This window comes from Patagioenas fasciata, chromosome 37 (assembly GCF_037038585.1).
Source record: "Patagioenas fasciata isolate bPatFas1 chromosome 37, bPatFas1.hap1, whole genome shotgun sequence".
NCBI lineage: Eukaryota > Metazoa > Chordata > Aves > Columbiformes > Columbidae > Patagioenas > Patagioenas fasciata.
Window position 1 is genome coordinate 1141402 of NC_092556.1, and position 26076 is coordinate 1167477.

The following is a 26076-nucleotide window of genomic DNA, read 5'->3' on the forward strand; positions in this document are numbered from 1 at the left end:
AATTGTCAAATCTGCTTGTGTCTCAGGGTCACGTCTTTCTAAAGAGGTGGCCCAGTGGGACCTATTTTATAGACCTGAACTTCAGTTTGGCATCTTTGTCTAAAATTTGGGAGTGTTTTTCTCAGGTGGTGCAGCTGGAGGAGTTGCTGACGGTCCGGCACTCTGTCTGCGTGGTGGGTAACGCGGGCACGGGCAAGTCTCAGGTGATGAGATCCCTGAACAGGACTTACCAGATAATGAAGCGACGTCCTGTCTGGACAGACCTCAACCCCAAGGCAGTCACCAATGATGAGCTCTTTGGCATCATTAACCCAGCAACAAGAGAATGGAAAGACGGTAAATGTCATTTCATGTCTGAAATATGTAGATAAAGACGGGTATTTTTAATGACTTTCCCGAGCAGCAGCAGGGTGACTGGTTCTTCATGTGCAGGTCTGAGAGCCCAGGTGCTTGTCTGCTGCCTACAGCCACATGACAGTTTGTTGTTGAAAGGATACACAGGATGTTTTAGCTCTTTGATCTTCAAATGGGAAATATAGCATAAGCCTACTTGATCCTATTGCCCTAAGAATAATTTTAATGCCCATTAATACCAACACTTACCAGTTCCTAAGTGGGGCAGGCAGGTTTTGGGAGTTGGCTGGACCAGTGATGGAAGAGATGTCCCTCCTGCACTGTGGTGTGCACTGGGACCCCAAAAAATGTCCCATCCCCAGGTTTTCATTGCTGATAGCACGCACAGCAGCCTTAACGTCAGTTTTTCCACTCAGTATGGCTGCCCGATCTCTGTAGCACACCAGCGTTTGCCAAGCTGTTGATCCTGCTTACTCCTGAGGAACATTTCAAACTTGCTGGAAGATTACAGAAAATCTGGAGTGGAAATGTTGGGTTGTGACTGATACATAAAGGCAGCTTCGATTTACGTGTGCGGCGGGTTTGGGAGGTGTGGAGGAGGTGAGGGAAGACATTACCATGAATCATCCACAGCAGCAGATGAGCTGCCACCCACCTCCCCTGGCCCCGCCATGGACCCTTCCCGACCCCCTGCTTTGCTCCAATGCCAGGTTAATTTCTTTCTAATTGTAATTAGGGAGCCTAAATCAAAGTGGCAGAGGGACGTGCAGGGTACAGCCTGAACTGTGCAGACTGGCTGCAGCAGTGGCTGCAGATCGAGGGCAGCGGTGACACCGAACAGCAGGAGGGACATTTTACAGGTGACTGTCCAGTGGTTTCTGGCCTGCGATGGTTTAAATGAAATAGTGGCACTCCTCCCTGAGCTTTCAAGGCAGATATTTTCTGCAGTAACCATTCCTGAAAATGTTGTTTCATGTTGTCAAAGACCAGCAAGGCAATCTTCACCACAGCCTAGCAAGAGGTGACCTGTTCCCTTACAGATCAGCCCCTGCTTTTCCGCTCCCCAGTTTTATCCTGTCACATTATCAGAAGTTGAAAAGGTCCTACATGTTAGGTGGTAAAAGGTCCCATATGGGAATCCCAAAAGTGTTCTTTGCAGAACAAAACTCTTCTTTTAAACCCCAAGAGAGCCGTGTGCTGTGGATGCACAAGGTCAGGACAGAGGCGCTTTCCTCTCCCCGCTGCCGCGGTGTATCCGAGGGAAGCCCTGGTGCCCTGAGACAGCAACTGTTTCTGATGCTGATAATGTCGGAGTGGTTCCCAAGGCGTGTGTCCAACACGTAAGGAACTGGCTGGAGGCAGAGGCGCTGAAGCGTTATTTTTGTTGACCCAGTCTCGGGATCACACACCTGTTCCAGGTGAGCCGTTCTGCATTTGCTGAGCACAAGCTTTGTCTTCAGTCAGATGGTGCCACCAGCTGTTCCTGATCTGGATCACAAAGAAATAGCTTGTCCTGGAGAAAAAAAGAGAAAAAAAAAGAGTTCTTGTCACAATTCACTGGAAGAGAGGCTTTTTTTTAATGTTTGCCTGATGTTTTCTCATGAAGACCAGCATCTCCCGAGGTATTTTCACATGTAGAGGAGAGCAATAGTTTTGTGGAGTTTTCATTTGCTCTGCAGTGCTGCTGCTCTATTCCCAGCCTTCGTGGTCTTCTTAACATTCATTATTTACTCCCCTTGAGACTCTGTATCCTCTCTCTCCTTGATTTTACCAACATTTTGTTCTGTCATTCAATGTCATTCTGTGCTTGTTCTCCCCTCAGTCTCACTAAAGCCATGACCCAGCGTTTAATGCATCTTGATTGCCCTGATATACTTTGAGCCACAAAAAAATATTTATAAGGATTTCCTAGGCATATTCAGGTGGTTTTCTCTGCATTGTATAACTCATGCCGCCTTTTGCCTTTGAGTAGCTACTCTACATTTTTCTTATCCCTTATGATTCTCGGTGGGAATGAAGCTCGTGCGTAGGTCTGCAATCATTTTCAGTAGTGATAACTGAGAACCCTTTTTTCACTTTAAAGCAAACTAGAACCGTATTGTGATATAGTAATATTTACGTATAGGCACATAGAGTTTTGCATGTTTGAGAGGAAAGCATTAATTAGAGTAATTTTTACTGTGTTGCTGGAGAAAACCGTTAGAGCAGGTGTCAAGTTCAGTGTTCATCACCATCTTCCTGTCACCCTCCCAGGCCTGTTTTCATCAATCATGCGAGAGCTGGCCAACATCACGCATGACGGTCCCAAGTGGATGGTACTAGATGGAGATATTGATCCAATGTGGATTGAGTCTCTTAATACTGTGATGGATGATAATAAGGTAATGAATATAAGTTAAAGAAGGAGATATTCTTTGACTGCATGGCATGGTTCAGCCTAAAAATGCAGATGCTGAAATAACACCTCCTAGAATAATGCGGTTGTGTTTCTTCAGATACACCAAACAATATCACATATAGAAAATGGTGCATGAGGGGAAATAGCTCAAATCATGGTTTCATTGTAATTTCCCTTCCTGGAACTGGGCTCATGGATAATCACAGATGTCCTGATTGTAACTCCAGGCCCTTCAAAAATAGGGTGGGGTCATAATTCCACACCTTTTTCCGCCGCTCGAAGGGAGCGCTGTTCCTTTGAGTCATGGAAGACAGTTCTACTACCTGCTGGAAATCAGCTGCATTCCCTCAAGGAACTGTGCTGGCAGCAACCAAGCTTTTTAGTGCAAAGTGCTGAATGCTTTTCATTCCCGTTCCTGGGGAAGATGTCATTCTGTCTGTCTGTCTGCCCAATGCAGGTGCTGACCCTGGCGAGCAATGAGAGAATCCCTCTGAACCCAACGATGCGGTTGGTGTTTGAGATCAGCCACCTGCGCACAGCCACCCCAGCAACCGTGTCCCGAGCGGGTGAGTCCTGGCCTGAGCTCCGCACTGGGATTTGCCGTGAACCCAGGAGGATCTAGTGCCATTAACCAGTCTGCTGTTGGCCAACTTGACTCCTGTTGCAAGTACCCAACCTGAGATCACAGCGACCGTGGGTGGACAGGGCAGGTTTCTGACAGACAAACTGAGGATCCTGACCCCAAATGCACATGTGGAGCTGTCATCATCCTGGAGATTTACCCAGAGCACTCTGACTGTTGGTGGGTGATCATGGCTTCAGCGTTGCTGAGTGCTCCTGTTGTGCAAAGCCCTTTGGATGGACTTTATGAGGAGAAGGACAGTATCTGTCTCAAAGAGTTCTTGATCTTCTGAAGAAGTGCATGAAGTATGGGAGAAGGGAATGGAGGTGTCCCCTAGTTTTACACATGGGGAAATGTGGCCCAGAGCAATGAAACTGCTCAGACAAGACAATGTTCTGAATTTAGGGCAAGGTCATGAAAAGCGCCGTGGTTTCAAGGGTGAAGTTTCTTCACTGTTCATGTTTCTACTCTGCAGTGGGGCAGGAAAAGGGGGCAGGTAATGGGACGTCCCGTCATATTTGATAGGGTTTTAGTTGTGTGAAAGTACCTGGTAAACTCTGCTGGAAGAAAGGAACAGTTTCTGCTATGTCTTCACTATATGTTCTCTCTTACCCTGGGCCTAAAGGGATCCTGTACATCAACCCGTCGGATCTGGGCTGGAATCCTCCAGTGAGCAGCTGGATCGACAGGCGAGAGATCCAGTCCGAAAGAGCCAACCTGACCATTTTGTTTGATAAGTACCTGCCCATTTGCCTGGACACCCTCAGAACAAGGTGCCATCTGATGAGTGATTGTGTCACCCGTGGTGAGGGCATGGGGACACCTGCCACTGTCCAGCCCAGCTGTGCTGCGCTGGGTTGTGCTGCACATGATCCTCCTTGCCCCTGGAAGCCCTGAGCATCATTGGCTTAAGCTCAGAGAACCAGCAGGGCGAGGTGGGCAAAGTGACGCTCCTGCCTGTATCGTGTTGGTCAGATCTGGTTTTCATCTGATTTTGATTTGATTTTTATTGTATTTCCTGTATCAACTCTCTATCTCTTGGAAAATAATTCCGGCAGATCCCAAAGAGAAAGCTTTTCAGCCTCCTGATGTGTCAGGCTAGACCTGAGCCCACTCCACAAGTTATTTTTCATTAAGAACTTGGGTATTTGGAAGGGTCCTAGTGCTTCTTGGCTTGATTTGGCTTTAAAGCAGTGTCCACAGGGAAGTCATGTGGTTCTTGCTTATCATCATGTGAAACCATTCTCTTTCTCATACTGTGGTGAGGACTGGCCAAAGTAGAGTCCCAGAAAACTTAAGGGAGCATCTCCCATCCTCTACTTGCTTCCTATAGTTGCACTTTCCTTTAAAAACAAAAGAAAAATCCGTGAGCATGGGAGATGTCAGCCAAAAGGGGGATGTGTCAGAAGGGTCTGGAATCAGGACTTAAACATTGTGCTAGGGAACTTCTCTCTGTGGGACCAAGTTGGTTTTGACTGTTGGTAGCAAAGTCAATCGGACGTTTCCCATTCTGTTTGCTGAACATTGTCTCAGAGCGTGAAATCCACGGGATTAGCTGCAGGCAACCCTGAGCTGAGTGTTTTGGTAGCTTGCTTAATTCAGAAATCGTAGAACCAACCTTTCAAATAGCTATAATTACTTTATGGAGGACTTCAGTGCAGCTACAATGTTAGTTTGGAATTCTGTAAGTGTAGCTTAAATGAATGTAAAATGGCAAGATGAAAGGGTTTATTTTATTACTCCTCTATTTGACCGCTTTTGAACTCATCGTGCTCGCAGGAAATCATTGCCTTTAGCAAGTCTTCCATTCTGCTTCTTTCAAGAAGATCAAAGTTTTAAAATGCTTGAAACTTCTGATTATTGTTATTACTTGTATATGTGCCGGTGCCAGCGGGTCTGAGTGTGAGAATGGGTGTTCTCTTTATTGTACCTGGGAATAGGACACGTACCGCTGACAAGCAGAATGCCAGTATTCTGAAAGAGCATTTCTAGTCTTCCTGGGTTGTGATGGACGTATTGCTTTCTAATTTCCATCCCTTAGATTTAAGAAGATTATTCCCATTCCTGAACAGAGTATGGTTCAGATGTTGTGCTACCTCCTTGAATGTCTCCTGGCAGAGGAGAACACACCTCCTGACTGTGCCAAGGAGCTTTATGAACTTTACTTTGTCTTTGCTGCCGTCTGGGCCTTTGGTGGATCAATGTTTCGAGATCAGGTAAGACGGAAGATGCCTCTTCAGCATCTTTCACACAGTTTGTTTGTGTGGTTTTGTGTTGTTTTGATTTCTTCATACTTTCTGAAACATAGTGCTATGCCAGTAATGCTGTTTTCCTGGGGCTCTCATATAGGTGATAATAAACTAGAAACACAACAATTCCTTTTACGAAAGGCCTCGTTATCCAGGGTGTAACACCACCGGAGAACAGCTGAGGGGTCAGTGGTAAAGGTGGAGGGATGTTTGCTTATGCAGATGCATTTCACTGGGGAGAAACATAAGGTTAACTTATAGAAGCCTGTGGATGTGCATAATGTGATCAAATTAAGACTGATTTATCAGATGGATGTATCAGTGGAGCAGTCTTTCAGCCTTCTGACTGCACAGGTAGACGTGCTACATAACACAAACCAGCCGGTGTTTTGTCACCAGGGCAGAGCAGAGCCGGAGGAACAACCTCCCTTGACCTGCTGGTCATACTTTTCCTAAGGCACCCCAGGTGCCATTGACTTTCGTGGCCACAGGGGCACACCTACTCTTGGGTGGTTGCATCCCCTAGTCAGAGGACGCCTTATCCTCAGATCTAAAGTGTGTAGTCCTGATGTCTGGGTCTGCCCACACTGCACTGCTGTCAAGGGCTTGGAGATCCACGTCTGATCTCCGCTGGGCTTGTGTCAAACTCTGTGTTGTCTGCACTATGCGGGAGGTCTCTCCACGAATGTAACACCAGACACCCCTCCCCAGCTCGGGTGGAGGCACTGCCGTTCTTGATGGCTGCTCAAGTGCTCCCAGGGGTCTCTTTGTGTGTTTTCATGTACCTTAACGCCAGACCTAGAGTGTCTGCTGGTCTCTTCAGATTTGCTCCATGCCAAGGATCAGATGCTTCAGGAAGTGCTGAACAACACAGCTCAAGCTCAGCTGGGTGCTCACTTGGTGCCATCACACCTTGTGACCATTGAATGACCTGTGCGAGACCAGCTTCCTTGGTCCTTGTGGAGCCTCCATTTCCCATGTGCCAGCTGGGAAATACTCAGCCTTAGTGTTGCCAGTCTAGGATGACTTAAAGAAACAAAACAAAACACAATAAAGCCTGGGAAGCACTACTTGTCTTTGCTTCAGCAGTACAAGCGCAAGTATGCTGGTGTGCGGTGCTGTGGCAGCTGGCCGCTGTGTTCCCCATGCCGCACAGTCAGTCTCGGGTGCATCAGGCCGGGCTCCTGCCTGCGGTAGTGGCTCTGGGTGGGCTGCAGGAGCAGCTGCAGGCACAGCGACCCTCCGGGAGGCTCCGCCGGGAGCCTGGCCGTGCGTTACTGCCCGCAATGCTCTGTAAATGTCAGAGCTGAGAGTGCGAGGATACAGCAGTCCGAGCAATGGGGAGCCTGATGAAAAATGATCCACTATAAAATCTGTTTATTGCTTTCCACCGAAGGTGCCCTTCGCGCTGACCTTTCGCGGCCGAAATGTCAGGAGAAACAGTCTGGGAGGCTTCCCACTACTCGGTGCTTGTTGGTGGGTAGCGGGGCCCCTGTATAAAAACAGATGATAGATTTGCCATTTCCTGGCTCTGAAATTAGCGGTAATCCATATGGGGTTTTTATTAAGGAAGTGGTTTGAATTCCACACCGTTCTGGCAATAGAGCTGGGGCTGGAGTGGCTCCATTTAACCGCGGGGTCAGGGAGGGCGGGCAGCGCGGCACAGCGCGCTTGCAGGCGGTTTGGCTGTGCGGGGTAAGGGCACCCTTGTGGGAAAGCTTTTAGCAGCCACGCACGTCCCGCTCCACTGCGGGCGACTCTGCTGCCGCTGCTGAGGAGTTATAACAACAGGAGAACGGAGAATTACAGGGATTCTGCCTCTCTGAATAGCACGAGTCTGCAAAATCGTGGATACTATTAATGTGTTTTTCAAATCCACTGGTCTTTTGAGGGACTGTGGCTCAGGAGGCTTTATGGAGGACACTTGGTTCAGTTCAGCAACAAACCCAGGTTTCCTTATGGAGGCCGAGCAGCCTATGGACAATGTGTTGGTGACCCCCCATTGTATGGCTATGGGGAGGAGAGACCCGCAGACACCCCAGGAACAAACTGTGCTGTTAAAACGGGCTAAATGATGCGTCCGGTATTTCACAAACATCTTTCTCACAGCAATTTTCCTCTCCTCCTCCCCTCCACCTCTCTCCAGTTCCCATTGTCCACATGGGAAGGTGTTTGGGCAGAATGGCTGGCCCAATGTCATACAGGAGACCTAGGGCAGAGGAGGGGACTAAGCACATTTTGTGAGTCCTGACCCAGCATCTAAAGCAAAACTGTCACCCCAGTTGAAAAAATTCAGATGCTCCAAAATCTCCATGTGTAGAAAGATACAATGGGGAAAAGCAAGGAAACGGGTGCTTTGAGGGGAATGTGGCAGCGCAGAATCACGGCGGGGTCAGAGGGGCAGACCCTCGCTGCTGCTTTGGTACGCTGGTGTCTGCAGTCCTGCTTGTCTGAAACGTTGTGGCTTGAAAAGAAGCCAGAAGACAACAACTCACTCTGAATAGAGTGGTGTGATTGATGAGGAAAGGCTTTGGTATGCATGCTGTGACTGACCATGAGCACAGATGTAGACGGATGTTGTGTCCTTGTCTGTTGGAAGAAGTAGGCACCAAGAATCAATCAAGTGGTCTGTTTAGTCATAGGCACGTATTTCTCTTTTTCAAATTGATCCATCTATCTAGTCTCAGACATACCAAGAGTGATCAACACAGAGGATGAATTATTTAGATGAATAAATAGGACTGATGAGCAGAAATGAAGAAAATGAAAAATTAGGCTTAATAGCAGGAAAAATGATAAGAACTTTATGCTGTGGAATATATTTTAAGGACTAATCCCGCTCTGGTGGACTGGGATAGATAACATTCTCCATTACTAATTAATTGATCCAGATTAGTGTATTTTCTCCACTTTTTGTCTTATAGCTTGTGGACTACAGAGTGGAGTTCAGCAGGTGGTGGGTGGCAGAATTCAAGACTATCAAGTTTCCCTCTCAGGGCACAGTCTTTGACTTCTACATTGATCCAGAAACGAAGAAGTTTGAACCTTGGTCTAAACTTATTCCTCAGTTTGAATTTGATCCAGAAATGCCCTTACAGGTATGTGAACCTTGCACGTGTTTTGTCTGGGAAGAGCACATGCATTTTAGTGACTGTATGCAGGCATTTCAATTGAAGTCTCATTCGAGGTCAAGCACTTCATAATAAGAATGGCATTCCGTCCTGGTTTTGTTAAAAACAAGTTTCTCTTTTAGTGAATTTGCCTGTCAGGTAAAACCTTCATATCAGCTGCGTTTTCCTGGAGAACCAGATCCATGTTTTGGTAAACATAGCAATGGAATGTGAGGTTATTGATAAGGACAGATTCGCATCTCGCGAGAGGGGCAATGAGAAACAGGTGACCAAGAAACTGACAAACAGAGTATAACATCCCATTCACGTGAATACTTCATATAAAAGTGGGAGATCACGAGGATCTCGTCCATTTTGCTTATGGCCGAGATTAGGAGAGGACCTTGCTGGTCGTCCCTGCGAACGGAGGCCTCATGACAGACTGAATCCAGCTCCGGTTGACTGCACAGTCCAGTCCAGGACTTCAGGTGCCAGCTCTGCAGTTGCTGGGGCTTTCAAGATTGGTTTTGTATATTTTGTATTATTTTCTCTATTCTTATTAGTAGCATTAGTAAAACATCTTTAATTTTTCCAATTCTCTTCTATCTATCCTTCTTTCCCTCCCAATCACCTGTCCTGAGTGGGAGTGGGGGAGAGAGAGGGGCTGAAGGTGGGGGAGAGGGGGCTAACAACACATCTGCCATGGTTGTATTGTCACCCCACAATCAAAACCCTTGACACATTCTTTATGAAGTACAACTCAATTACCCATCTTTCTTTACTGTACTTTGACTGTGAAGACTTATCCTCCATCCATCTTCCAGAGCTGAGTGATGTACATGAGGCGCAGGCTCAGAGACACCTATGAGCCAGGGCTGGTGTGCCCAGGGTGCGGGATGGAGGTGCGTTTGGCCTGCAGAGAGAAGCAGGATGTGGGACAACGTAGTGACAAAGTCCCTGAGACACCATCTCGTCATTCTGCGTGGCTGAAAATAGGGTTGTTTATATGATTTGGACGAAAAATGAGAGTTGCTGCAGGTAGTGAATTGCGTTTGCCAGCTATGCCTTTCTTTCCTTTTAGAGGTGCCACAGTGAGCAGATGACTTGTAAAAATTGTTACCATTTTAGCAAAATGTGTGTTTGCGGGGAGATCCAGATGTTGCTCTCAGCATCCCGCTGTCATTGTTTCGTCTGTACAGATAGTTTGACTTGAATGGTTGGTAGCAGTGTATTGTTCCCTTCCTAGCGCCATCTAGAAACTCAGGTCACCGCACTCATTCCTGGCTCTCCCAGTTTGATGTCTCCTCAGAACATGGCAGTGGGGTGGTGCCACAGATGGGTACACTCACCTGCTCGTTTTGCCCCTCTCAGGCTTGCCTGGTGCCCACCACCGAGACGGTCCGTGTGCGGTACTTCATGGACAGGCTCCTGGAGCGCCGGCGCCCCGTGATGCTGGTGGGCAACGCCGGCACGGGGAAGTCTGTGCTGGTGGGGGACAAGCTCTGCTCACTGGATACAGACGCCTATGTGGTGAAGAAGGTCCCGTTTAACTACTACGCCACCTCTGCCATGCTGCAAGGTAAGACAATGGCTGAGATGTGGGACTTCTGCCTGGCAGGTCACCAAATTCCTGGGGTGTCCGTCGGGGTTTGGAGCTGGGTGTGCACTGTGGGCACTGCACTGGCACCCACTGACTCTTAAATCCCACTGTGAAACTCACTGGTCCGCAGACTCCTGGTTTTATGGAAAATGGCATTTCCCAACATGAGGGATTGAATTCTGAACACCACGACTCTGGTTCAGGGCTGTGCAAAGCACACACTTAAATCTGCTGCTGTTCTCTACAGCACACAGCTCGTACTTGACTTGAGGTGTGTCTTTAATACGCTTGAATTTAAGCCCGTGCTGAATAGAATGGGTTGCTTGGCTGGGATCTAAGCTGTCCTCAGAGTGCAATGATGGGAATTGCATCCCAGTTGTCAGTGAGGACAGTGCTAATGGGGATGTGCAGGTGCTGCTGGTTCCTGGGCTGTCCCCCGCATCCTGATGCAGCCCCGTGTGCTCCCACGGAGCGGGTGCCACATCCCACCGCCCCAGGGGACACGGCTGCTGACCCTGGGAGGCTCTGACCTGGGGAAGCCCATGAGAATATCTTTGATGAGGATTTTGGCACATCAGTGAAAGATGAAGTTTGAGACCAGGATAAGGTCAGTTCTGCTGTGTAGTCTTTTCACAGATGAAGAGAAAGAGGGAATTGTTGAAAAGTGACTCATTTTGGAATGGTATTTTCACTTTCAGTTGACCTAAAGAGAGAGGATAATTTTCTACATGTATTTATTAATCAGGAATGAAACAACCTTGCTTGTTTTGAGTTGAACAACAGCTGTGGGTCACTGTAAACCAAAATAACTTCCTTTATGGAGTTTGGTCTGACCCAAGTGTCCTGAAATCCCTTTACTCCCTCTACAGGACCAGCACCAGTGAGACCAAGGTTTTAACCTTCACCATGTGGGTTTTTCCTGGCCAGGTGGCCCTGGGGCGAACACGCTCACGGCCATGAGCATCACAGCCCCTGTCTGTGCTCTGCTGGGCTCCCGACACTGCAGATGTTTTAAGGAAGGTGTCAGAGTTTAAAGTTGCCCTGTGGGACTGATCCACTCGCAGAGGTGACAGCACAGGCTCAGCCCACGCTGTGTCACCTGGGGCTGTGTCGTGGAGTCACGGCAGCTTTCTGGGGCAGGTCTGAAGGGTTTTGGGTCTTGCTAGTGTGTGATGGCTGCAGTCTCCCTCCTCCCTCCCAGGTGCCCCTTTGCTTTTTTCCCTGTGTTGGGGTCTCTGCAAAATGCCCTTGAGCTGCTAAATGGGCTGAGCTGTCTGGCAGTCTGTCTGTCTGTCTGTCTGTCTGTCTGTCTCTCTGTCCAGCTGCCTGGGTGGGGGACAAAGATGCTGAGGGACCTAGAGATTCTTTCTTATGGGGAGAGACTGAGAGCTCTGGGGCTGTTGAGCTGGAGAAGAGAAGCTGAGAGGGATCTGATCAATGGGATCAATATGTCAGGGTGGGTGTCAGAGGATGGAGCAGACTCTGTTCAGTGGTGCCCAACGCCAGGGTGAGGGGCAGCGGGCACAGACTGAAACACAGGAGGCTCCATCTGAACATGAGCAGAGTCTGGTCCATCCTCTGACACCCACCCTGAGATATTGATCCCATTGATCAGATCCCTCTCAGCTTCTCTTCTCCAGCTCAACAGCCCCAGCTCTCTCAGTTTCTTGTCACAAGAAAGGTGCTCCAGATCCCTTAGCATCTTTGTAGCCACCGCTGGACTCTCTCCAGTAATTCCTTGTCCTTCTTAAACCAGGGAGCCCAGGACTCCCTGTCCTCCCCCGGCAGCAGCAGCCTGCTGACCCTTGTCATGTCCCACCTGGCGCTATGGTTGGGGGAAGTGTGACTGAGATTTGTCAGTCCCCTGGGTTGGAAAAAAGTACATACAATCCTGAAGGTCCACAAACAAAAGACCTTTATTTTTTGTAGCTTGGTCCAGTTGGCAAATGACTCAGTGGCAGAAGGATTTATGTTACTTAAGCTCAATCGATAAACAGTTTAGCAGCGAAAAGATTCACATGAAAGAGTTTTGTGGCACAAGTGGGGCTCTAAACCTTATGTTACTGTATTACTCACAAAAAGGAAGGCAAAGAAATAGGAATATAGGAAGGAAAGAGAGAGGAAGAAAAGAAGGGGAAAGGAAGGGGGAAGGAAATGGGAAGGGAAGGAAAAGGAAAGGGAAAGGAAAGGTCTCACCACCCTTAGGGCTCCGTGGTGTGTTTGAGGGGTTTGTAGTCTCAGGTCCAGTTCCTATGCAGGAATGCTTGGGTCTGTAGTCAGGGTTCAGCACCCTGTGGTGTGTGGTTCGGTTCCCGTGGTCAGCCCGGTGGGTGGAAGGGTCCCCAGGGTGGCACCCTGCCCGTGCTGGCACAGGTTCTATAGGGTTTATAGCCCTCGGGATCACCTGGGCTTTTGTGCAGGCGTCACTGGGGGTGATTGTGGAAGATGGGGGAGGCCCGGAGGGTCTCTCAGCCTGGGCCTTGACACCATGTCGGGCCTGTCAGCGCACAGGCTGCGTGTCCTTCAACACAGCACTGCCTGTGTCACCCAGCCTTTGTCTGTGGCTGTCACCTCGGCCTTGACATGTAAATCACCATTCACCTGCTCACGATGGCCCCTCTCCCATGACTGGGTGTTGCAGGGCTGGGTTTGCCACAGTGTTTGAGAGTCACCCTTGTAGTCTCTCACACCCTGTCCCGGGTTGGGATCAAACCAGAGACACTCCTGCTGTTTTCTGCCATTTCCATGCAAGTGAAGAGTATGGCCCAGGGGCTTTGCTCAGTGCTTATTACTGATAGAAATATTAGCTACAGGTTGTTGAAGCTGAAGGATTTCCACCAGGAGCAGGACTCGCGTGTGCCAGGCCGTGTACAGATAGGCCGGCAACCTGGGCCTGGGCCTCATCTTGGCAAGACGCAGAATTTGACCCCCTGAAGACAAGCGGCCTCTGGCAGCCCAGGGACACGTACTGAGAGAGGCAGTGGCCGTGGTCACTGTGCTGCTGCTTGTGTTTTGCCCGAAGGTACGACCGGACCAAGCTGTCGCTGAAGGAGATCACGAACGTGCAGTATGTGTCGTGCATGAACCCGACGGCGGGGAGCTTCGCCATCAACCCTCGGCTGCAGGTAAAGCCCTGCACAACGGCAGGTGCATCGCTGGGTTTAGTTTGGGGTGGATCATTTAAACGTGAGGTTAGAGGACAACCACTGGCAGATCCTGCTGTTGTTTTATCAGTACAAATGGCACGAATCTGTCGAGTGACTGTGATTCCTAATAGTGAAGCACCGAACTGGGTCCCTTATTCCCTTGTTTGTTTTTCCTCGCATTCTGCAGCTCCGTCAGAGGAGGAAGTCAAAAGTTGCCAGCCAGCTTAACACCTACTTTCAGGACAACCTTCTGGTCCATACAGGCAGATTTTGCCTTCATTTAGCTCGTATTTAGCTCTGAAGCATGGTGCATTAACGCCGCCTGCTTTCCAGAATTGTCTGATGCAGCTGTCAGTAAAAAGAGGTGTGGGGGAGAAACCCAAACGAAGAAAACAGACAAAACTAAAAAAAAACCCAAGCCACACCAAAACACAACAACAACAAAAACCCCAACAAACCCCAAACCAAGCAACCAAACAAAACCAACAAAACAAAGAACACCAAAACCAACCAACCAACCAAATCCCCCCAAAAACCTAACCGAACAAAAAGCCCCAAGCCAAACAAAAAGCAGTTCAAGCGCTGCTGATAACAGAAGATTTGGGAAGAGATCTTAAACATTAGACTTTGATTTTTGGGAGCTGCCAACCGATGGAGGGACTGGGTAGCAGTGAGCAAAATTCATTTCATCATGGAGAAACCTAATGACCAGAGTCAGCTTGGACCCTGGCTCCTCTTCAGCAAGGTGTGGAGTTAAAATGAAGTGTCCCATGGGCAACTTTGCAAGTTCCAAATTAGTAAAGAGGTCCTCTGGGAGATGGCACCTTCCAGGGGCTGCTCTTAATAGAGACAGTGACTGGGCTTTGTCAGAGGTCGGTGGGACCTTCAGAGCCCTTTGGCTCTTCAATGGACTGCACTTCCAGTGTAGCATTGGTGAGATGCAGTTGAAAATCCCTGGTTTAGTGAGCAGAGTGATGTCACTTCCCACCTGAGCTCTGCTGGCAAACTGGGAGAGGGAAATAACCTTGTTCAGGTGGACTGCAAATCAGAGAATCATAGAACAACCCAGGTTGGAAGGGACCTCAAAAGATCATCTGGTCCAGCATTTCATGGGAAAGGGAGCCTAGATGAGATTATCACAGCAAATCCCCAAGGGCATTTTGCTTGAAAGGTGTTTTTCTACCTCTCTGACCTTTCCATGCCTTCCTTTCTCTCCCTCAGCGTCACTTCTGTGTCTTCGCGCTGTCCATCCCTGGGCAGGATGCCTTGTCCAGGATCTATAGCACCATTTTAACGCAGCACCTGACAAGTGGAAATTTCTCGGGGGCTGTGCAAAAATCAGCTCAGCAGCTGATTGCCCTTGCCCTGGGACTGCACCAGAAAGTAGCCGCTACATTCCTTCCAACAGCCATCAAGTTCCACTACATTTTCAACTTGAGAGACTTCTCCAATATCTTCCAAGTAAGTGCAGTTGCTGTCCTGTGGGACTTGAAGCTTGTCCCGATGCTACAAGAGGCTGCGGAGCTGTGTTCCTCTAGCTCTGGTGGGCAGAATGCAGTCTCCTACCTAAAAATGACACAGCACATGTGTGCCCTGAGTAAAGTGGGTGACCTTAGGCCATTCCTTAATTCCTTGTTAGTTTTGGATGGATTCCAGAACCATTGCCCATGGCTTTGAGAAGCTTAGTTACTTTCCAGCCTCTTGTGGTCAGCGGGGAGGGATGAGTAGTTCCAGATGGATGTGCAGGTTTGGGGTGGGTTGAAACGCCCTCTGGCTGTAGAAGGGACCAGCTGAAGGGAGCTTTGGGCTTCCGACTTCAGCACTTAAATGACTGATGGTGAGTGCGATGGAGCTGCGCTCATCTTTGGGAGCCTCAGTTCCACACGTGTAAATGTGGGGATTAATGGCACTGTTCCACCACACAGGCAAATTATTTGATTGTACTGAAGCAGGTGGTGGATAGTTAGTGGGTTACTGGCCCTGAAGTTAGATCCAGCTTAGCTTGTTGGCCTGTACTGGCATGTCCTCTTAGCTTCTTGATGGTCAGATGCTCAGTATGTGCATGAAGGGTGGCATTTAAAAAGGTGATAATTGAATCAAACCCAGCTTTGACTTAATTGCTAAAACTGAATTTCCACCAGAGCCAGTTCTGTACCAAGGGGAAGTTGTTCAGATTTAGAAATATTTTCTTCCAACAACGGAGAGACTTTTTTTTCCCCTGAAATCTCATACTTTGAAGCAGTAGATATTACTGCTCAAAGAGCCTTTCAGAGTTTAAGGCTGATTAGTAAAATTTGAGAAGGTTCTCAGCAGCCGAATCGAGAGGTTTGGAACACCATAAACTCTTGTAGAACCCCGGTTTGTAACTTGTTGCTGTCCTTCTTAACACCTGTTCTCCTAAGTACGTACTGAAAGTTTGGTGCCTTGTGGTCTGGTCCATCACACAAGAACTGAAGTAATGACGTAGTGGGAAATGCAAAAACAGGGCCTTGAAAAAGTTAATAACTCTTTTGTGCCAAGAAAGAATCAGACCTGTCACTTATGCTCAGCTAAACATCAGCAGCTTTTGATGTTAGATGTGGGTCGTGTTAACTCCTGACTTCTAGTTAATCTGTGCTTTGAAAGGCAGAGAGAGAAAAGCAGCATTTCCATGGGAAGCTTTAATTTTAACTGTAACCTGCTTGAAAGGTGCTCAGGTTGTGGGATATTAGGAAATGTCCTGCCAGGTCTGGATGCTGGGGCAGGAGCAGCGACTGAGCTCAGGTGTTGTTTTGTTCATCACGTGGCTTCAGGAGTGGGGGAGTCTGGCTCCTGGGCTTCATAATGTTTATTGAAATAGTGGTCCAATTTTTCTTGAAATCCTTCCTTACCTTTTGGATTCATTCTTGATTATTCCTTCACATTAAATATTCTTGAGTTTTTGAGATCTCCTGATATCCTGTTTGTCCCTACGGGAACACAATTTTCTTCCTGAAATTGAGTGTGAAAGAAGCTCTGGACTGGACCATTGTACCTTTCAATTTTCCCAGAGGCTGGTGCATGATATGGAATATGATATACCCACTCAATACCATGTTCTTTGGCCCAATTGTCTATAACACTGGTTTTGAAATGAGTACCATAGTCTGATTCAATTCTTTCTGGCGTACCCGGCCACCAAAGGACTTGCTTCTCAAGGCCCAAGATGGTATTTCGGGCTGTAGCAGGAGGTACGGCAGATGTTTCCAACCATCCAGTGGTTGCTTCCACCATTGTAAGTACATAACGCTTACCTTGACGTGTTTGTGGAAGTGTAATATAATCAATTTGCCAAGCTTCTCCATACTTACACTTTAACCATCGCCCCCCATACCATACAGGTTTTAACCGTTTTGCTTGTTTGATTTCGGCGCAAGTTTCACATTCATGAATAACGTGTGAAACAGTGTCCATAGTTAAATGCACCCCTCGATCACGGGCCCATTTTCATGTTGCATCTCTGCCTTGATGCCCTGAAGCACCATGGGCCCACCGAGCTAGGAAAAGTTCACCTTTATGTTGCCAGCCCAAGTCCACCTCAGCTACTTTAATCTTAGCAGCTTGATCCGCTTGTTGGTTGTTTCGATGTTCCTCGGTGGCTCGACTTTTAGGCACATGAGCATCTACATGACCAACTTCCCCAGGCAGGCTCTCCAGCCGAGCAGCAATGTCTTGCCACAGCGTGGTTCCCAATGGTTTCACCTCTGCGCTGCCAGTTGCTTTTCTTCCATTGCCGTAGCCACCCCCACAAGGCATTTGCTCCCATCCATGAGTCAGTATAGAGACAAAGCATTGGCCACTTCTCTCGTTCGGCAATGTCCAAAGCCAGCTGGATGGCTTTCACTGCTGCAAACTGACTGGATTCACCTTGTCCTTCAGTGGCTTCTGTAACTTGTCGTGTGGGACTCCACACAGCAGCTTTCACCTTCGATGTTTTCCTACAGACGACAGGATCCACCTGTGAACAGTGCACACTGCTTATCAGTCTCTGAAAGCGGATTATATGGTGGTGCTTCTTCAGCACGTTTTACTTCCTCCTCATCTGGAGACATCCCAAAGTCTTTGCTTTCTGGCCAGTCTGTAATAACTTGTAATATCCCTGGACGGTTGGGACTCCCAATTCGAGCTCGTTGCATGATCAGTGCAATCCATTTACTCCACGTAACTTCGGTTGCATGATGTGGAGAGGGAACCGTCCCTTTGAACACCCAGCTCAGCACCGGCAGTCGAGGTGCAGGAGGAGCTGTACTTCAGTGCCGATCACTTCTGAAGCAGCTCGAACTCCTTCATATGCTGCCAGTATCTCCTTTTCAGTTGCAGTACAGTTGGTCTCAGATCCTTTGTATCCTCGACTCCAAAAACCTAAGGGTCGACCTCGGGTTTCTCCTGGTGCTTTCTGCCAGAGGCTCCAGGTAAGTCCATTATCTCCGGCTGCGGTGTAGAGCACATTTTTAACATCTGGTCCAGTTCGGACTGGTCCCAGGGCCACCGCATGAGTTATCTCACGCTTCATTTGTTCAAAGGCTTGGCGTTGTTCAGGGCCCCACTCAAATTGGTTCTTTTTACGAGTCACTCGATAGAGAGGCTCACAATGTGGCTGTAGTCAGGAATGTGCATTCTCCAAAAACCTACAACGCCCAAGAAAGTCTGTGTCTCCTTTTTATTAGTAGGTGGAGACATTGCTGCAGTTTTGTTGATCACCTCCATTGGGATCTGACGACGGCCATCTTGCCATTTTATTCCTAAAAACTGGATCTCTCGTGCAGGTCCCTTGACCTTGCTTCGTTTTATGGCAAAACCAGCATCCAAAAGAATAGGAATTATTCTCTCACCTTTCTCGAAGACTTCTTTCGCTGTGTCGCCCCATACGATGATGTCATCAATATATTGCAAGTGTTCTGGAGCTTCACCTTGCTCCAGCGTGGTCTGGATCAGCCCATGGCAGATGGTAGCACTGTGTTTCCACCCCTGGGGCAAGCGATTCCATGTATACTGGATGCCCCTCCAGGTGAAAGCAAACTGCGGCCTGCACTCTGCTGCTACAGGAATAGAGAAAAATGCATGAGCAATGTCAATTGTAGCATCGCACTTCACTGCCTTTGACTCCAGTTCAAATTGCAGTTCTAGCATGTCAGGCACAGCAGCATTCAGTGTGCTGTAACTTCATTCAGGCCACGATAGCCTACAGTTGGTCTCCACTCGTCACCAGACTAACGCACTGGCCAGATTGGGCTGTTAAAAGGTGAGCGAGTCTTACTGATCACACCCTGGCTTTCCAATTGACGGATCGGCTTCTGTATAGGAATCAAAGAGTCTCGATTGGTGCGATATTGCCGGCGATGCACCGTCGTGGTAGCAATTGGCACCTGCTGATCGTCAACCATCAGCAGTCCTACAACAGAAGGGTCATCTGAAAGACCAGGCAAATCAGACAGCTGTTCAATTTTCTCAGTGTCCACAGCTGCTATACCAAATGCCCACCTATACCCTTTTGGGTCCTTAAAATACCCTCTCCTGAGGTAGTCTATGCCAAGGATGCACGGAGCATCTGGACCAGTCACAATGGGATGCTTTTGCCAGTTCTTTCCAGTTAGGCTCATTTCAGCCTCTACAACAGTCAGTTCCTGGGATCCCCCAGTCACTCCAACAATATTGATGGATTGCGTTCCTTTATAATTAGAAGGAATTATTGTGCACTGAGCACCAGTGTCCACTAAAGCTTTGTACTCCTGGGGTTGTGTTGTACCAGGCCATTGTATTTGTACAGTCCAATAGACTCTGTTATCCCTTTCCTCCACCTGGTTGGAGGCAGGGCACCTCTAATTCCTGTTTTGCACAGTCTCTGGGTGTGAATTAGAGGTTCCTTCAAGAGCATCACAATCTCTTCTGCTCCTTTTGTAAACTGGAGCAGCCACCTTCCTAGGAGTTTTTCCTTTTATCTCACGTACTCGTTCCTGAAGTTCTGAGGTCGGCCTTCCATGCCACTTGTTCATGTTTTCTCCCTGCTCATGTAGGAAGAACCACAGTGAACCTCTTTTTGTGGGCTGCCTCTGCCCTCTCTCGAGATTGGAAACGCCTTCTCCTAACAGCTGAAACATAGGTTTGTGCAGGTCGTGAACGGTACGAGTCTGCTCTGAGCTCTTGGATTTCTTGCAACAGCTTTTCAAACCGGTCATCAGATTTTTCACACAGTTTCTCCACAGCGGAGACACAAGCCCGTAGAGAACCAGCAAGGCTGTCCTCAAAGTTCCGGAGCTGCTCAATCACTTCATTAATTTCTTGTGCACCTCTAGCCGACCAGACCATTCCTGCCAATGACTTAGCATATGCAGGTGGTGCACTTTGTACAAATCTGCGCCACATAGATCGTGTACAATTGATTCTGTCTGGGTCTGTCCCCTCTTGGCTGTTTGGTCCTAGGTAGATGATCTCTCGCACAGCTCATTCTCTCAGGAACTGGATACCTCTCTCCATTGTATTCCATTTCCCTAACGTGGATATACAATCTTCCTTGTAGGGAAATCTGACTTTCATAGCTGCAGGAGTCGGGTCCAGAGAGTAGCGGCATTAGACTCTCTTGAAATTGCCCTATCAATGGTGGAATCTTTTGACAGAGATCCCAGCTGCCTGGCTTCACCACCTTCTAATTCAATTGTGTCTGCCCCATTGTCCCAGCATCGCAGCAGCCAGGTTAAAATATTCTTGCCTTCACGACGACTGAAGTCTTTTCGCAGGTCTCTCAGCTCACCTGGAGAAAAGGACCGAGTGGTGGTCACTTCATCTCCACCCTGTCCTGATGATGATGCCCCTTGGGTTGATGTTGGCCCTGTGCCATCACCTGCTGCACGGGTGGTCTTTCTAGTGACTTTCTTACAACCAGCAACTGATGCTGATATGGGTTCACCATCATCTGATTCATTTCCAGAGTCTGAATGACTGTCACAGTGATTGCTGTGGTTACAGCAGCAACAGTGCCCAGTGTGTGAAGGCGGGGGGGCTGCCTTGTCAGCCTTTGAGGCTGGAGAAGTAACGTTATCTGCAGCGCCCTTGGCAGAGGAGCAATGCGGAGGAGCTGGAGCTTCAGCCTGCGAAGCCGCGGTTGGGGGGCCGTGGCTGCAGCAGCAGCTTTGGCTGTTTTGCCTTTTCTCGAGCGGCCAGGAGTGCTTTTTGCTAAAGCTTCCGAAGGCGCACCGCAAATCTCAGGACTAAGAAGAGACGCAAACCTCCTATTGAACCTCATTTCTCTTAACAGTAACACAAACTGACACACATTCAGCAAACCAGATAACACCATCACAGTTCTATCAAAGCTCCAAGGGTATTCAAAGTTCTCTAACACATTTGCAAACTGTCCCAGCGAAATCACAAAAGTATTGTTAGTCAGCCTTTCTAAAGATTCGCTTGACCAATTAGCAAATATAGAGCCATTCTGCTCTTTAATCTCTCCTGGAGGTTTTTCAAGGTAAAGCAAAAACGAGTAAAAATACATTAGCGGCTGCAGTATAATGAAATAAACCAGTGCCAAACCACACAGGATCATCATCACGACTAAATAATATCCGAATCAAACAGACGCGCGAGTATCACAACTCTATGAGCTGGCACCGTGCCAAGAAAATTGAAAGGTACGTCAGAGCAGTAGAAAAGCCAAAAATCTCCAAATTTACCCCGTTCTCTGGCCCCACGTTGGGCGCCAATTATCTGTCGAGGGTTAGGATTGCGGGGTGACAATCAAACCCTGGCAGATGTGTTGTCAACCTCCTCTGCCCCCCACTCCCCCTTCTGCCCCTCCCTCTCCCCCCTTCCCACTCAGCACAGGCGATCGGGAGGGGAAGAAGCACAGAGGGGAGAGAGCTGGAAAAGTTCAAGATGTTTTACTGATGCTACTGATGAGAACAGAGAAAATAATACAAATATACAAAACCCATCTTCTAAGTCTGAGCAACTGCAGAGCCAGCACCCAAAGTCCTGGATCAGACTCTGCAGCCAACCGGAGCTGGATTCAGTCTCTCACTGGCCTCCGTTCGCAGGGACGACCAGCAAGGTCCTCTCCTGATGTCGGCCATGAGGAGAAAAGGGAGAAAGGGAGAAAGGGAAAAGGGGCGAGATCCTCATGATCTCCCACTTTTATATGAAGTATTCACGTGAATGGAATGTTATTCACCGTTGGTCAGTCTCTCGATCACCAGTTTCTCGTTGCCCCTCTCGCGAGATGTCCATCTGTGCTTGTCAATAAGTTTGCATTCCCTTGCTGGGTTTACCAAAACATGTGTCTGGTTCTCCAGGAAAATGCAGCTGACATGAAGGCTTTGGCTGACAGGCAAATTCACTAAAAGAGAAACTTGTTTTTAACAAAACCAGGACACACCCCCACACACTGCACCCCAAATCCTGCACCCCCAAATCCTCCAGCCCCATGTCCCAAACCCCCAAACCCTGCACCCTCAAGTCTTGCACCCTAATTCTGCCTCCCCAAGACCTGCACCCCCAAACCCTGCACCACTAAACCCTGCACCCCCAAACCCTGTACCCCAAATCCTGACCCCCACAAGTTGCACCCTAAAAACCTGCACCCCAAATCCTGTCCTACCCAACCCTTCACACCAAACCCCTTCACCCCAAGATCCTGCTGCCCTAAACCCTGCACCCCAAAATCATCCCTCCCAACCCTGCCCCCCAAACCCTGTCCCCCTAAAGCCTGACCCCTAAACCCTGCTCCCCAAAACCCTGCTACCCCCAATCTTGCACCCCCCAACTCTGCACCCCCAGATTCTGCTGCTCCAAACCCTGCACCCCCAAATCCTCCAGCCCCACGTACCGATCTCCCAAACCCTGCACCCCACAACCCTGCACCCCACAACCCCTTCACCCCCAAATCCTGCACCCCCAGCCCTACCCAATAAAATTTCCACCCCCAAATCCTGCCCTACCAAGCCCTCCACCCCAAACCCCTGCACCCCAAGATCCTGCTCTCCTATACCCTGCACCCCCATATCCTCCTTCCCCAAACCCTGCACCCCAAAACACTGCACTCCAAACCACTGCACCCCTAAATCCTGCAACCCCAAATCCTGGCCCCCAAACCCGGCACCCCAAACTCCTGCACCCAAATATCCTACTGCCCTAAACCCTGAACCCCCAAATCCTGCACCCCTGGAACCTGCAACCCCAGACTCTGCAGCCACAAATCAGGCCCCGCAAAATCCTTGCACCCCCAAATCCTGCACCACCTAATCCTCCAACCCCCTAACACAACCCCCTAACCCCTTCTCCCCAGGGTCCATTGTGACACCCTGGGGATCCCCCTTGTCCCCAGGGCCCATTGTGACACCATGGGGGACCCCCTTCTCACTGAGGACCCATTGTGACACCATGGGGACCTCCCCTTGTCCTCAGGGCCCATTGTGACATCCTGGGGACTCCCCTTTGTCCCCAGGGCCCATTGTGGCACCATGGGGACCCCCTTTGTCCGCAGGGCCAATTGTGACATCCCAGGACCCCCCTTTGTCCCCAGGGCCCATTGTGACAGGGTGGAGATCCCCCTTGTCCCCAGGCCTGTTGTGATGTCCCAGGACTCCCCATTGTCCCCAGGGCCCATTGTGACACCTTGGGGACCCCGCTTGTCCTAAGGGCCCATTGTGACACCGTGGGGACCCCCTTGTCCCCAGGGCTCATAGTGAAGTCCCAGGACCCCCTTTGTCCCCAGGGCCCATTGTGACATCCTGGGGATCCCCCTTGTCACTGGGGACCCATTGTAACACTATGGGGTCCCCCCCTTGTCCCCAGAGCCCATTGTGACATCCTGGGGACCCCCTTTTTCCCCAGGACCCATTGTGGCACCATTGGGACCCCCTTTGTCACTGGGGCCCATTGTGACGTCCTGGGGACCCCCTTTGTCCCCAGGGCCCATTGTGACGTCCCCGGATCCCCCATTGTCCCCAGAGCCCATTGTGACATCCTGGGCACCCCCATTGTCCACAGGGCCCATTGTGACATTCAGGGGACAGCCTTTGTCCCTAGGGCCCATTGTGACACCGTCGGGACCCCCGTTGTCCCCAGGGCCCATTGTGACATCCCAGGACCCCCCATTGTCTCCAGGGCCCATTGTGACATACTGGGGACTCCGCTTTGTCCCCAGACCCATTGTGACACCATGGGGACCCCCTTTGTCCACAGGGCCCATTGTGGCATCTAAGGACCCCCCGTCATCCCCAGGGCCCATTGTGTCATCCTGGGGACCTCCTTTGTCCCCAGAGCCCATTGTGACATCCTGGGGAACCCTTTGTCCCCAGGGCCCATTGTGACGTCCCAGGACCCCCCTTTGTCCCCAGGGTCCATTGTGAAATCCTGGGGACCCCTCTTTGTCCCCACGGCCCAATGTGACATCCTGAGGACCCCCTTGTCCCCAGGGCCCATTGTGACATCCCAGGACCCCCTTTGTCCCCAGCCTCATTGTGACATCCAAGGGAACCCCCTTTGTCCCTAGGGACCACTGTGACATCCCAGGACCCCCAATTGTCCCCAGGGCCCATTGTGACACCATGGGGAACCCTCTTGTCACTGGGGATGCATTGTGACACAATGGGGACCCCACCTTTGTCTCAAGTGCCCATTGTGACATCCTGGGGACCCCCTTTATCCCCAGGACCCATTGTGACGTCCCAGGACCCCATTTGTCCCCAGGGCCCATTGTGGCACCATGGGGACCCTCTTTGTCACTGGGGCCCATTGTGACATCCCAGGACCCCACTTTGTCTTAGAAGGTCACTGATCGGACTACTGGTACATCCTGACTCTGCTTTCTCAATAAACATTGAAGAACACCTGGGGTTTGTTTGCTCCAAGGGAAAACTTCCCTGCCACGGTTCCTGGTTCCCGGTCCTGTTTCCCGGTCCGGTTTGGCTTCGCTATCAGAACAGCTGCTGCCTCCACAGCCGCGCTCAAAGTCCCCGTTGTGACACCGGGATGGCGGGAGAAGGGGGGTGGCGGGGGCGGCAGCGGCGGCGATTGGGGGGGGCAGTCGGGGCTGGGCGGACAAGCGGCGGCTGCTGCGGCTCCTCAGGCAGCGACAGCAGCAGCGATCGGGGGGACGTGGGGGGGCGGACAAGCGGCGGCTCCTGCGGCTCCTCAGGCAGCGACAGCAGCAGCGATCGGGGGGACGTGGGGGGCGGACAAGCGGCGGCTCCTGCGGCTCCTCAGGCAGCGACAGCAGCAGCGATCGGGGGGACGTGGGGGGGCGGACAAGCGGCGGCTCCTGCGGCTCCTCAGGCAGCGACAGCAGCAGCGATCGGGGGGACGTGGGGGGCGGACAAGCGGCGGCTGCTGCGGCTCCTCAGGCAGCGACAGCAGCAGCGATCGGGGGGACGTGGGGGGCGGACAAGCGGCGGCTGCTGCGGCTCCTCAGGCAGCGACAGCAGCAGCGATCGGGGGGACGTGGGGGGCGGACAAGCGGCGGCTCCTCCGGCCGCGGCCAGGACGTGGCTTCGCCGGCACCGGGGCCCGAGACCGCGCGCTGTGGGGCTGCGGGGCGGGTGTGGGGCCGGGGGGCTCCGGGGGTCCCGCAGCGGCCGCTGTGGGGCGGGATGGGGCGGCTGTGGAATTACCTGTGGGGCACTCATGGGGCTGCTGTAGGGGTCTTAAGAGGCATGTCTGGAGCACTTATGGGGCGACTATGGGGCAGGTGCTGGGCTGCTACAGCGGGACCTGTGGGGCACCCAGGTATGTGCACCCAGCACCGCGTGCACGCACACGCAGCTACACACTGATGTGTAAGCAAACACGTGGCCACACACACGCACACTTCCACAAGCGTGCCCAGTCCCATCTATTGACAGAAAGACGTACGTGAAATGTACTGACATGCTTGAGGGTAAACACGTGCGTGGATGTTTGGCACACTGCACACACGCACACGTCTGAACGATGATGCTCCAGCTTTAGCATAAATGGAGCTGACATCAAGGCACTCGCATGTGGACAGACCAACGTTTATAGGCACTAAGGCTTTCGCGCACAGGTTCGTCCAAGAACAGGCACATACCTGCAGGCACCTCCGAATGTGTGTTCTGTGCATTCTCTTAAGGGACGCTAGATGGCAGCAAAGACCATGAAATTATTAACCTCAGTCTAACCCTAGGTTTATGACATTTTTTCTTACTATAGATGCGTTTGATGCTAAAAATTCCCCCAAATTGTAATGAATATGCGATAATTGTGTGAATACAAGCATCGCAAGAGCATCCAGTTTTTGGAGCACTTATGGAACATGATAAAGCCAGGCAGAGCCTGACAAAGCGCGACAGAGCCCAACAGGGCTTGACAGAGCCTGATAGAACTCAACAGGGGCCGACAAATCCCGACAGCGCCTGACAGCGAACAGTGGAGTCTGGCCGGGCCTGACAGAGGCTGTCACAGCACGACAGAGCCAGAGGAGCCTGACAGAGCCCAGCAAACCCGACAGGAATAGACAAGGCCTGGGTGCACAGACCTGGGTGCGTGTGGAAAGGTTTCTGCCTGTTTTCCAGTGAGGAATGGTGTGTGTGCACGTGGACAAACAGAAGGCGAAGCAGCTCGGTTCCA

At 50.3% G+C, this 26076-nt stretch overlaps 1 protein-coding gene across 5 annotated transcripts; it reads left to right on the forward strand.

Moving 5' to 3' along the window:
* Positions 1-65: 65 nt before the first annotated feature.
* Positions 66-16403, forward strand: LOC136115660 (dynein axonemal heavy chain 9-like). Of its 5 annotated transcripts, none has more exons than XM_071801340.1 (9): positions 66-336; positions 2608-2735; positions 3210-3318; positions 4000-4147; positions 5416-5590; positions 8548-8721; positions 10105-10312; positions 13356-13458; positions 14701-16403. In XM_071801340.1, exons 1-8 carry the CDS (start codon positions 207-209, stop codon positions 13379-13381), a joined length of 1098 nt encoding a protein of 365 aa, XP_071657441.1. In that variant the 5' UTR covers positions 66-206; the 3' UTR covers positions 13382-13458; positions 14701-16403. The 5 variants fall into 5 exon arrangements, with proteins under 5 accessions (XP_071657441.1, XP_071657443.1, XP_071657442.1 ...); XM_071801341.1 differs by lacking the exons at positions 13356-13458; positions 14701-16403 and adding exons at positions 1091-1214; positions 13175-13321 and having other exon boundaries at positions 319-336; XM_071801342.1 differs by lacking the exon at positions 10105-10312.
* Positions 16404-26076: the final 9673 nt, after the last annotated feature.

What these genes read in the sequence shown, in the direction of transcription:
- LOC136115660 (XM_071801340.1), top strand. Translation starts at nt 207, where the DNA reads ATGAGATCCCTGAACAGGACTTACCAGATAATGAAGCGACGTCCTGTC. An exon ending in CTGGACACCCTCAGAACAAG is followed by an intron (nt 4,148 to 5,415) that starts GTGCCATCTGAT and finishes TCCATCCCTTAG; the next exon opens with ATTTAAGAAGATTATTCCCA. An exon ending in GATCAATGTTTCGAGATCAG is followed by an intron (nt 5,591 to 8,547) that starts GTAAGACGGAAG and finishes TTTGTCTTATAG; the next exon opens with CTTGTGGACTACAGAGTGGA.